At 42.2% G+C, this 13,570-nt stretch overlaps 1 protein-coding gene and 2 pseudogenes across 1 annotated transcript in view; 2 read left to right on the forward strand and 1 right to left on the reverse strand.

Annotated features, from left to right (window-relative positions):
• USH2A (usherin) overlaps positions 1 to 13,570 on the reverse strand; it is a 1,656,840-nt gene that overhangs the window by 625,693 nt on the left and 1,017,577 nt on the right. Inside the window, exons 38-39 of the mRNA XM_063919430.1 lie at positions 8,235 to 8,312; positions 1,521 to 1,598 (exon numbers count right to left, since the gene is read on the reverse strand). Coding sequence (XP_063775500.1) covers positions 1,521 to 1,598; positions 8,235 to 8,312 — 156 coding nt within the window. The remainder of the gene's footprint in view (positions 1 to 1,520; positions 1,599 to 8,234; positions 8,313 to 13,570) is intronic.
• Positions 1,029 to 1,147, forward strand: LOC134913698 (5S ribosomal RNA; annotated as a pseudogene).
• On the forward strand, positions 7,743 to 7,861 carry LOC134913710 (5S ribosomal RNA; annotated as a pseudogene).

Genomic DNA, 13,570 nt, shown 5'->3' on the forward strand with positions numbered 1-13,570 from the left:
CGCGTTTTCCGCATCCAGCAAAGGGGTCTCGTCGACACAACCTCATCTTGGCATCAGCCTCATTTATCTGCTTGCTCTCCATGGCTCTCTCATCTCCCTGGTGAAACCGTAAGCCCCACTATCTTGTGGCTGTATGCCACGGATAGCAACTTCCACTGCAAACCCAGGCAGAACTGCCTGAATTATTCCACATTCAATGTGTATCACGGTGGCAACTTTTCAGTGGTCCTTATAGCATACCAAGCATTTAGCATCTTGTCTGAGGTTAAGCTGCAAATATCCAAAGATTCATTAGTTAATGCATATGATTAACATATACCTATTACTTTTGCTTGTTATTCTTCAATGTTTTTTCTTCTTGCTTTTTACTTCTGTCTCCTCAGCAATTGATATATGAACATGAATAGCATATACCTCTCAGATTTATCAAGCACTTAGCACCTTGTCTGAGGTCAAGCGGCAAATATCCTAAGATTCATTAGTTAATGCACATGATTAACAGATACATATTAATTTTGCCTGTTATTTTGGATTCAAATGTTTCTTCTTCTCGCTTCTGTCTCCTCAGCAACTGACATATGAATATGAATAGCATACCTCTCATATTTGTCAGTTATGTTGGATTTGACATTTCAGTATGTAATTTGATAGATTCTAAACCTCTATTCTAGATTCAAACAATTTTGCTACTAGTGTGACTTCATATCCATTTTTTGCATCTAGTATCCATTACTATTAATTATTTGTTTGGACAAACCACAACATACGTAGCAGTCAGGGATTTCTTTGATTGCAATCAACAGTGCCAATCCTGACAACCTCATCTTCCCGAGATCACCAATTTCGTGGACTCTCATTCACGATTCCCGGAACATTGCACCACGTGAGTGGGAATTTTGGAATCGGGTCTAACGTGGAAAGCAGATCCACATATTTCCACGATTCTTTCTCTATCACTTTACTGTCGGTCTCTCTAAAATTTCAGCATTCTTAAATAGGTGCACTCTCATTGGTGTTCACATAAAATTCTCTACTACCATACCACGCTGCCAGCGCCCGATCTCGTCTGATCTTGGAAGCTAAACAGCGTTGGGCCAGGTCAGTATCAGGAAGGGAGACCACCTGCGAATACCTGGTGTTGTAGAGCAGGATTTTCCTCACTTATGCGATATCAACACCAACAGCAGTATCACCAATTTTTTCTATTCAGCAATCTCTAAATCCTATTTTCCCATCTCGGTGTTTAAAATATAATGGTCATTGGCACTGTTTTCGTGATGTTCATTATTTTCTATTTTTCATTTTCTAGAATCTTGATATGTGTATGCTAATTCTCTGTATCGCTTTTAGAGGAATGACTTCTGATCATTACCCTAATCTCTTATAGCCAAAGAGCATAGCCCTATATATCATTGTGTCTTGACCACCCTGTGGTTCCATTAATACAGCAATTCTGTACTGGTCAAGGGGAATGGGGGTATGACCATTTAATGTCTACAACCCTTCCACACACTCTTTACCAATAAGAGACCAGAACATTTTATTTACAAAGATGCTTTCTATCTTGCATTTTGAAGGACAGATCTCAGGGAAGAACTCTATATCATAAGAATGTCAATAAAAGTTATGTTTTAAATATTCCATCTCAATTATTATATCAAATTTACTTCTTCTACAAGAGTGCGCCCACACAAGAGCCTTCTTTTTTCTTCCCATTTTTCAAAGTTTGCATACTTTCTGGCTCTGGGTGCACCACCAATTAGGACAGCATAACATTTATACGTATATATTTATATACTTATTACTAAAAGGGCTAATTTTGCCGCTTCTCTCCCTTATTTGTTAAGGGTAACATACTGTCCAAATTTGGTTTCTTTTTCCTAATTCCATTATCATTCCTATTTAATAAATCCGGTGCCGGATCGCCCTGGGCTTCCGTATAGTATCTTCTACTGTTGCAAAAACAGTCTCTGATCCTTTGGCACGGACTTTCATTACTACCTTACTCTATGATAACTTCTTCCTTCCCGGATCTGTCTATTTTAGCAGTAACATTCTCTTTCATTTCTTTACGTTAGTAGGCCTTTATTATGACCACTTTTTCACTTAAAGCGGAGCTAACAAAACGACAAAACCCGGAGACTTTTGGTGATCCCTTCTCAGAAAACTTTGAAGAATCCCCCATTGACTCTGATTGGAAGACTACTTTCACAAGATTACAAAAAAGTTTGCAGAAAAGGACTCGCCTATCGTGGGACGTCACCACATTACAAAATTACATTAAACACAAGATCGTGCCCCGAGGGTTAAGACCCAAAATATTCCCCTCTTTTCCACTTGCTACGGAGAATTTGAAGACCGAGTGGGAGGCAGCACTCTTGAAGTGCTCCCACGAATTATTACATCTTTTGGTCAAACATGACACACTACTCATAGATCAAGTAGAAAAAGAAATAGATGAATTGGGTCATAACTTGGAAATTTGGGAAAAAGATTTGTCTTTTCAGACAGCTTTTGAGAAACATCAAAAAGAATTAAAACTTTATGAACAAACAATAGTAGATCGGAAGCGGAATAAATTTATCAGGGACAAACGAGATTTCTCACGTGGGGACATTTTCAGGTGGAATCCCATACCCCAGAGCAGGAATCGAAGACAGAGGGACGACCCGACTTTTTCAGAATTCGAATCCTCTAATAGTGGAGATTCATCCAGTGAGACTTCAGACAACGCCAGATTCAATCAGGGAGAAGGAGATTTTTCTCCACGTTTTTTAGGCCAGGGTTCGAAACAAAGAGGTCGGGACAAAAATCAAGGAAAACCCGGCGGGGGGGAAAGAAGAGGCGACAGACGCAACCCCGATTGGGATACATCGAAGACCACCCGGTATCCGGCCCGACAGAGGAAGACCTTGCGATAACCCACCCGACTTCACCCTCCTTACAGGTCATCAATCTATCTGATAGACCTCTTTCACCTGTACATATGGATGTTTTGGCCAAAGGCCTTTCTTTCTCACCCTCTAGATCATTCAACAGATTCTCCTGGGAGAAAGATCTCAGATTATTTGGCAGAAAACTCCTTCTAAAAAAGTTTTTTGCAAAACACCGTGCAACACAAGATAGTGATAGTAGTACAGATTTATCCCCTGATGATCTTCAAGCAGTCCAAGCCCTGGAGGACCTATTATTGGAATCAAACATACAAGACAGCATTCCCTGCCGACCCAAATGTAAACCCAAGTCCTCATTTTTCCCACCCGATAACACCAGCCCGGAAATTAGGGTTTTTCTCAACAGGGTGTCAAAAGAATTTGACGATATTTACGTCCGAATCAAAACTGCCCATCAATATCCATCTAGAAATCTCAACTTCCAAGAAAGGAAAGCATTACGTGAGATGGAAACATGGCGAGACGTAATTATAAAACCTTCGGACAAGGGTGGCAACATTGTTCTATGGCCGTTACAAATGTAATCACGGAAGCACATAGACAATTGTTCAACCCCCTTTGTTATCAAAAACTTCTCAACGACCCCACCAAAAGGTTCCAAAAAGCCTATACCTCTCTTGATACAAGAGGCTGCCACACAGGGAACCATCACAAAACAAGAAGCAGCATATCTGACTGTCCAAAATCCGAGAACTCCAACTTTCTATCTTCTGCCGAAGATTCATAAAGACACCCAGCAGCCACCTGGCAGACCGATAATGTCGGGCAATGGAGGCCTTTTGGAGCAGCCGAGTCGATTTTTGGATTTACACCTACGTGATTTTGTCCTTGACCTTACCATCTTATTTACAAGACACTGCCGACTCTATTGCGAAAAATTCACGACATCCATTTTGAGAATGACTTTCTTCTAGTGACCTTAGATGTTGAGGCACTTTACTCTAGCATCAACCATCATCAAGGTTTGTCAGCAGTCAAATTCTTTTTAGACCAAATTGGCACCAATGACTTCTCTGATTTTCTTTTACAGTTACTCACTTTTGTTCTCTCCAAAAATTATTTCGTTTTTCAAGACCAATTTTTCTTACAAATTAGGGGAACTGCTATGGGTGCAGCATGTGCACCTACATATGCAAATCTCTTTCTAGGGTGGTGGAGCACTTCCACGTGTTCAACACCCGTAATGAAAAATATACCACACATATAATACTGTGGTTGAGATACATCGATGATGTCTTCTTGATTTGGAATGGAAATAAGAGCCTGCTCATGGAGTTCATTCAGATCCTCAATCAAAATGATCTTAACATTACCCTGACTCATTTCATCAGCCCTGTAAGGGTACCATTCTTAGATCTTAGTATCTACAAATCCCATGCAGGCTTCCTAGAAACGGAATTATTTCGTAAGGAGACTGCAACTAACAGTCTCCTTCACCAAACAAGCTCTCATTTTCCGCCCACCGTGGAAAACATCCCCAAAGGGGAATATTTACGCCTGAGACGTAACTGCTCAGAAGACTCTACTTTCAAAACCAAGAGTTTGGAACTCACTAACCGTCTCCTGGATAGAGGCTACAGCAGACGCTCACTCAAACGGGCATACACTGCCACTGCAGCAACCAAGAGAGAGAATTTGATTTTTGGAAAGAAATGCAAGAGTACTGAGCAGGAAGATACCATTCGCTTCATTGGGACTTTCTGTCCTGAATGGAGGAAGCTGAAGGGAGCTATAACCAGACATCTTCCCATCTTACAACTGGACCCAGATTTGGCACCTCTTTTTGACTCTCCACTACAAATGAGCTGGCGCAGATCAAAAAATATGAAAGACCATCTAGTGCACAGCCATCTGATTTCCTCAAACACAAAAAAACCTTCTATCACAGGTTCCTTCCCTTGCGGACATTGCAAATCATGCCCTCAGATCCTGCAAACCAACACGGTCACTGACAGGTTTGACCAGTTGGTCAAGTTACAACACTTTTTTAACTGTAATACGCAGGCTGTGATATATTGCATAACTTGTGAGTGTAATCTAAAGTATGTAGGCATGACTACACGCAAATGGAAGGAAAGAATATTAGAACACCTGGGAAACATCCGCAATGCCTCCAGAGATCTCAAACAAATGAAACAGCTTACATCAGTAGCGAGACATTTCAATTCTGTCCACAAAGGATCCATCAAAGGTTTCAAGACCTTCTGCTTAGATCGGATACATCTTGGAATACGGGGAGGAGACATAACCAAAGAACTATTCAAAAAGGAGAGTGAATGGATCTTTCGTCTAAACAGCCTGAAACCTTTCGGTCTTAATGAAACCATCAATTATGGAGTTTTTCTGTAAAAAATGTCTCACCTGTTTTTCACTTGTCATTTATATATTTTTAGATAAATAACAACATTTTAATTTTTTTGATTTTAATAGTTTACCCTCACACATGCATATTTGCCCTTTTGTGCAATCGCATGTATATATGGTTACCTTTCAATGTACCAACAATGGATACGCTGACACTATGTCACATCTCCTTTTCAGCAATTCTTCACAATCATTCACTACCCACCATTTCCCCCCCACTGCTTCATCCTCACCCCAGGTCCTCCAGCACACCCCCTAATATTTCCCAACCCCCCTTGTCTCTACATGCACTACTTTTTCCCTCCCCCGCTTTTCACTAACAACAGTCCACCCATCCCCACCACCCCCAACCATTAACACCCCCCGCATAACACACTAGCTCCCAACTAATTATTCTCCATCCCTTCTTTCCCACCTTTCACCTTCCCCTCCTCTCAAACCCAAACACCCCCCAAAACCCCCTCCCCCCCCTCCCCCCCCCCCCCCCCGCCCCCAACATTTCATTTCTCTCCCCTACCACCCCATTCATCCCTCCATTTCTCCCATTTTCCCCCACCTACTTCCTCCTTTCCATCATCCATCCTCACTCCCAGTCCACCCCACTCCTGTTCACTGTCACCACTCTCCATCTTACCAGCCCCTTTCTATACCTCCCCCTCTCCCCTCCCATCACCACACCTGTTCCATTCCCCCTTCCTTCTAGGTACCCACATCTTTCATCCTATTCCCCCACACACTTCCCCCTTTCCCTATTGCCGTTCCAACAATAATCCAGGCATGCCTTTCATCTATCCACCCATCCATTCCAATGCATTTGGTCTATTTTGCCCACATCAACAAACCGCTATCCTCCTTATCAAGTTCTGTTTAATATTCACTATAACAGCAACAAGTGCCAATTTTTTCAAGTCACATCATTCCCACTTCCAAGATGGCGTCCACGATATCGCGATCTTTTAATCACCTATATCCAACCCTCCGCTCCCTTTTGCTCGTCTCAGACATACCTTTCTCACTCTAACAACCTCTATCCCCCTGTCAAGTCTTATATTTCTCCTAGATTCATGTTGTATCTCATTTCTATCATATTGCCACCTTACTTTACAGCCAAGCAATTTAATTCTATTAACCCGAGTATGTGCCATCAACTTATGTCACATTATTCCCACATCCAAAATGGCGTCCGCGATCTCGCGATTTTTGATTACCTTCAGTCCTCCGGATTTGTCGTCATAGCGTCGCTACCGCGGTCTCTTAGCAACCGCTCACACGGGCAGTAATTACAACTGTCATCCGACACCTCCTGATTGGTCAGTCTGACCTTCTGCTGACATAAAAGCCCGCTCCCCACACCGGACCATACGGAACCCGGAAGTGAACAAGCCTTAGGGCGAAACGCGTTTTCCGCATCCAGCAAAGGGGTCTCGTCGACACAACCTCATCTTGGCATCAGCCTCATTTATCTGCTTGCTCTCCATGGCTCTCTCATCTCCCTGGTGAAACCGTAAGCCCCACTATCTTGTGGCTGTATGCCACGGATAGCAACTTCCACTGCAAACCCAGGCAGAACTGCCTGAATTATTCCACATTCAATGTGTATCACGGTGGCAACTTTTCAGTGGTCCTTATAGCATACCAAGCATTTAGCATCTTGTCTGAGGTTAAGCTGCAAATATCCAAAGATTCATTAGTTAATGCATATGATTAACATATACCTATTACTTTTGCTTGTTATTCTTCAATGTTTTTTCTTCTTGCTTTTTACTTCTGTCTCCTCAGCAATTGATATATGAACATGAATAGCATATACCTCTCAGATTTATCAAGCACTTAGCACCTTGTCTGAGGTCAAGCGGCAAATATCCTAAGATTCATTAGTTAATGCACATGATTAACAGATACATATTAATTTTGCCTGTTATTTTGGATTCAAATGTTTCTTCTTCTCGCTTCTGTCTCCTCAGCAACTGACATATGAATATGAATAGCATACCTCTCATATTTGTCAGTTATGTTGGATTTGACATTTCAGTATGTAATTTGATAGATTCTAAACCTCTATTCTAGATTCAAACAATTTTGCTACTAGTGTGACTTCATATCCATTTTTTGCATCTAGTATCCATTACTATTAATTATTTGTTTGGACAAACCACAACATACGTAGCAGTCAGGGATTTCTTTGATTGCAATCAACAGTGCCAATCCTGACAACCTCATCTTCCCGAGATCACCAATTTCGTGGACTCTCATTCACGATTCCCGGAACATTGCACCACGTGAGTGGGAATTTTGGAATCGGGTCTAACGTGGAAAGCAGATCCACATATTTCCACGATTCTTTCTCTATCACTTTACTGTCGGTCTCTCTAAAATTTCAGCATTCTTAAATAGGTGCACTCTCATTGGTGTTCACATAAAATTCTCTACTACCATACCACGCTGCCAGCGCCCGATCTCGTCTGATCTTGGAAGCTAAACAGCGTTGGGCCAGGTCAGTATCAGGAAGGGAGACCACCTGCGAATACCTGGTGTTGTAGAGCAGGATTTTCCTCACTTATGCGATATCAACACCAACAGCAGTATCACCAATTTTTTCTATTCAGCAATCTCTAAATCCTATTTTCCCATCTCGGTGTTTAAAATATAATGGTCATTGGCACTGTTTTCGTGATGTTCATTATTTTCTATTTTTCATTTTCTAGAATCTTGATATGTGTATGCTAATTCTCTGTATCGCTTTTAGAGGAATGACTTCTGATCATTACCCTAATCTCTTATAGCCAAAGAGCATAGCCCTATATATCATTGTGTCTTGACCACCCTGTGGTTCCATTAATACAGCAATTCTGTACTGGTCAAGGGGAATGGGGGTATGACCATTTAATGTCTACAACCCTTCCACACACTCTTTACCAATAAGAGACCAGAACATTTTATTTACAAAGATGCTTTCTATCTTGCATTTTGAAGGACAGATCTCAGGGAAGAACTCTATATCATAAGAATGTCAATAAAAGTTATGTTTTAAATATTCCATCTCAATTATTATATCAAATTTACTTCTTCTACAAGAGTGCGCCCACACAAGAGCCTTCTTTTTTCTTCCCATTTTTCAAAGTTTGCATACTTTCTGGCTCTGGGTGCACCACCAATTAGGACAGCATAACATTTATACGTATATATTTATATACTTATTACTAAAAGGGCTAATTTTGCCGCTTCTCTCCCTTATTTGTTAAGGGTAACATACTGTCCAAATTTGGTTTCTTTTTCCTAATTCCATTATCATTCCTATTTAATAAATCCGGTGCCGGATCGCCCTGGGCTTCCGTATAGTATCTTCTACTGTTGCAAAAACAGTCTCTGATCCTTTGGCACGGACTTTCATTACTACCTTACTCTATGATAACTTCTTCCTTCCCGGATCTGTCTATTTTAGCAGTAACATTCTCTTTCATTTCTTTACGTTAGTAGGCCTTTATTATGACCACTTTTTCACTTAAAGCGGAGCTAACAAAACGACAAAACCCGGAGACTTTTGGTGATCCCTTCTCAGAAAACTTTGAAGAATCCCCCATTGACTCTGATTGGAAGACTACTTTCACAAGATTACAAAAAAGTTTGCAGAAAAGGACTCGCCTATCGTGGGACGTCACCACATTACAAAATTACATTAAACACAAGATCGTGCCCCGAGGGTTAAGACCCAAAATATTCCCCTCTTTTCCACTTGCTACGGAGAATTTGAAGACCGAGTGGGAGGCAGCACTCTTGAAGTGCTCCCACGAATTATTACATCTTTTGGTCAAACATGACACACTACTCATAGATCAAGTAGAAAAAGAAATAGATGAATTGGGTCATAACTTGGAAATTTGGGAAAAAGATTTGTCTTTTCAGACAGCTTTTGAGAAACATCAAAAAGAATTAAAACTTTATGAACAAACAATAGTAGATCGGAAGCGGAATAAATTTATCAGGGACAAACGAGATTTCTCACGTGGGGACATTTTCAGGTGGAATCCCATACCCCAGAGCAGGAATCGAAGACAGAGGGACGACCCGACTTTTTCAGAATTCGAATCCTCTAATAGTGGAGATTCATCCAGTGAGACTTCAGACAACGCCAGATTCAATCAGGGAGAAGGAGATTTTTCTCCACGTTTTTTAGGCCAGGGTTCGAAACAAAGAGGTCGGGACAAAAATCAAGGAAAACCCGGCGGGGGGGAAAGAAGAGGCGACAGACGCAACCCCGATTGGGATACATCGAAGACCACCCGGTATCCGGCCCGACAGAGGAAGACCTTGCGATAACCCACCCGACTTCACCCTCCTTACAGGTCATCAATCTATCTGATAGACCTCTTTCACCTGTACATATGGATGTTTTGGCCAAAGGCCTTTCTTTCTCACCCTCTAGATCATTCAACAGATTCTCCTGGGAGAAAGATCTCAGATTATTTGGCAGAAAACTCCTTCTAAAAAAGTTTTTTGCAAAACACCGTGCAACACAAGATAGTGATAGTAGTACAGATTTATCCCCTGATGATCTTCAAGCAGTCCAAGCCCTGGAGGACCTATTATTGGAATCAAACATACAAGACAGCATTCCCTGCCGACCCAAATGTAAACCCAAGTCCTCATTTTTCCCACCCGATAACACCAGCCCGGAAATTAGGGTTTTTCTCAACAGGGTGTCAAAAGAATTTGACGATATTTACGTCCGAATCAAAACTGCCCATCAATATCCATCTAGAAATCTCAACTTCCAAGAAAGGAAAGCATTACGTGAGATGGAAACATGGCGAGACGTAATTATAAAACCTTCGGACAAGGGTGGCAACATTGTTCTATGGCCGTTACAAATGTATATCACGGAAGCACATAGACAATTGTTCAACCCCCTTTGTTATCAAAAACTTCTCAACGACCCCACCAAAAGGTTCCAAAAAGCCTATACCTCTTTGATACAAGAGGCTGCCACACAGGGAACCATCACAAAACAAGAAGCAGCATATCTGACTGTCCAAAATCCGAGAACTCCAACTTTCTATCTTCTGCCGAAGATTCATAAAGACACCCAGCAGCCACCTGGCAGACCGATAATGTCGGGCAATGGAGGCCTTTTGGAGCAGCCGAGTCGATTTTTGGATTTACACCTACGTGATTTTGTCCTTGACTTACCATCTTATTTACAAGACACTGCCGATCTATTGCGAAAAATTCACGACATCCATTTTGAGAATGACTTTCTTCTAGTGACCTTAGATGTTGAGGCACTTTACTCTAGCATCAACCATCATCAAGGTTTGTCAGCAGTCAAATTCTTTTTAGACCAAATTGGCACCAATGACTTCTCTGATTTTCTTTTACAGTTACTCACTTTTGTTCTCTCCAAAAATTATTTCGTTTTTCAAGACCAATTTTTCTTACAAATTAGGGGAACTGCTATGGGTGCAGCATGTGCACCTACATATGCAAATCTCTTTCTAGGGTGGTGGGAGCACTTCCACGTGTTCAACACCCGTAATGAAAAATATACCACACATATAATACTGTGGTTGAGATACATCGATGATGTCTTCTTGATTTGGAATGGAAATAAGAGCCTGCTCATGGAGTTCATTCAGATCCTCAATCAAAATGATCTTAACATTACCCTGACTCATTTCATCAGCCCTGTAAGGGTACCATTCTTAGATCTTAGTATCTACAAATCCCATGCAGGCTTCCTAGAAACGGAATTATTTCGTAAGGAGACTGCAACTAACAGTCTCCTTCACCAAACAAGCTCTCATTTTCCGCCCACCGTGGAAAACATCCCCAAAGGGGAATATTTACGCCTGAGACGTAACTGCTCAGAAGACTCTACTTTCAAAACCAAGAGTTTGGAACTCACTAACCGTCTCCTGGATAGAGGCTACAGCAGACGCTCACTCAAACGGGCATACACTGCCACTGCAGCAACCAAGAGAGAGAATTTGATTTTTGGAAAGAAATGCAAGAGTACTGAGCAGGAAGATACCATTCGCTTCATTGGGACTTTCTGTCCTGAATGGAGGAAGCTGAAGGGAGCTATAACCAGACATCTTCCCATCTTACAACTGGACCCAGATTTGGCACCTCTTTTTGACTCTCCACTACAAATGAGCTGGCGCAGATCAAAAAATATGAAAGACCATCTAGTGCACAGCCATCTGATTTCCTCAAACACAAAAAAACCTTCTATCACAGGTTCCTTCCCTTGCGGACATTGCAAATCATGCCCTCAGATCCTGCAAACCAACACGGTCACTGACAGGTTTGACCAGTTGGTCAAGTTACAACACTTTTTTAACTGTAATACGCAGGCTGTGATATATTGCATAACTTGTGAGTGTAATCTAAAGTATGTAGGCATGACTACACGCAAATGGAAGGAAAGAATATTAGAACACCTGGGAAACATCCGCAATGCCTCCAGAGATCTCAAACGAATGAAACAGCTTACATCAGTAGCGAGACATTTCAATTCTGTCCACAAAGGATCCATCAAAGGTTTCAAGACCTTCTGCTTAGATCGGATACATCTTGGAATACGGGGAGGAGACATAACCAAAGAACTATTCAAAAAGGAGAGTGAATGGATCTTTCGTCTAAACAGCCTGAAACCTTTCGGTCTTAATGAAACCATCAATTATGGAGTTTTTCTGTAAAAAATGTCTCACCTGTTTTTCACTTGTCATTTATATATTTTTAGATAAATAACAACATTTTAATTTTTTTGATTTTAATAGTTTACCCTCACACATGCATATTTGCCCTTTTGTGCAATCGCATGTATATATGGTTACCTTTCAATGTACCAACAATGGATACGCTGACACTATGTCACATCTCCTTTTCAGCAATTCTTCACAATCATTCACTACCCACCATTTCCCCCCCACTGCTTCATCCTCACCCCAGGTCCTCCAGCACACCCCCTAATATTTCCCAACCCCCCTTGTCTCTACATGCACTACTTTTTCCCTCCCCCGCTTTTCACTAACAACAGTCCACCCATCCCCACCACCCCCAACCATTAACACCCCCCGCATAACACACTAGCTCCCAACTAATTATTCTCCATCCCTTCTTTCCCACCTTTCACCTTCCCCTCCTCTCAAACCCAAACACCCCCCAAAACCCCCTCCCCCCCCCCCCCCCGCCCCCAACATTTCATTTCTCTCCCCTACCACCCCATTCATCCCTCCATTTCTCCCATTTTCCCCCACCTACTTCCTCCTTTCCATCATCCATCCTCACTCCCAGTCCACCCCACTCCTGTTCACTGTCACCACTCTCCATCTTACCAGCCCCTTTCTATACCTCCCCCTCTCCCCTCCCATCACCACACCTGTTCCATTCCCCCTTCCTTCTAGGTACCCACATCTTTCATCCTATTCCCCCACACACTTCCCCCTTTCCCTATTGCCGTTCCAACAATAATCCAGGCATGCCTTTCATCTATCCACCCATCCATTCCAATGCATTTGGTCTATTTTGCCCACATCAACAAACCGCTATCCTCCTTATCAAGTTCTGTTTAATATTCACTATAACAGCAACAAGTGCCAATTTTTTCAAGTCACATCATTCCCACTTCCAAGATGGCGTCCACGATATCGTGATCTTTTAATCACCTATATCCAACCCTCCGCTCCCTTTTGCTCGTCTCAGACATACCTTTCTCACTCTAACAACCTCTATCCCCCTGTCAAGTCTTATATTTCTCCTAGATTCATGTTGTATCTCATTTCTATCATATTGCCACCTTACTTTACAGCCAAGCAATTTAATTCTATTAACCCGAGTATGTGCCATCAACTTATGTCACATTATTCCCACATCCAAAATGGCGTCCGCGATCTCGCGATTTTTGATTACCTTCAGTCCTCCGGATTTGTCGTCATAGCGTCGCTACCGCGGTCTCTTAGCAACCGCTCACACGGGCAGTAATTACAACTGTCATCCGACACCTCCTGATTGGTCAGTCTGACCTTCTGCTGACATAAAAGCCCGCTCCCCACACCGGACCATACGGAACCCGGAAGTGAACAAGCCTTAGGGCGAAACGCGTTTTCCGCATCCAGCAAAGGGGTCTCGTCGACACAACCTCATCTTGGCATCAGCCTCATTTATCTGCTTGCTCTCCATGGCTCTCTCATCTCCCTGGTGAAACCGTAAGCCCCACTATCTTGTGGCTGTATGCCACGGATAGCAACTTC

Source organism: Pseudophryne corroboree, chromosome 4 (genome assembly GCF_028390025.1).
Source record: "Pseudophryne corroboree isolate aPseCor3 chromosome 4, aPseCor3.hap2, whole genome shotgun sequence".
In the NCBI taxonomy this organism is placed as follows: Eukaryota; Metazoa; Chordata; class Amphibia; order Anura; family Myobatrachidae; genus Pseudophryne; species Pseudophryne corroboree.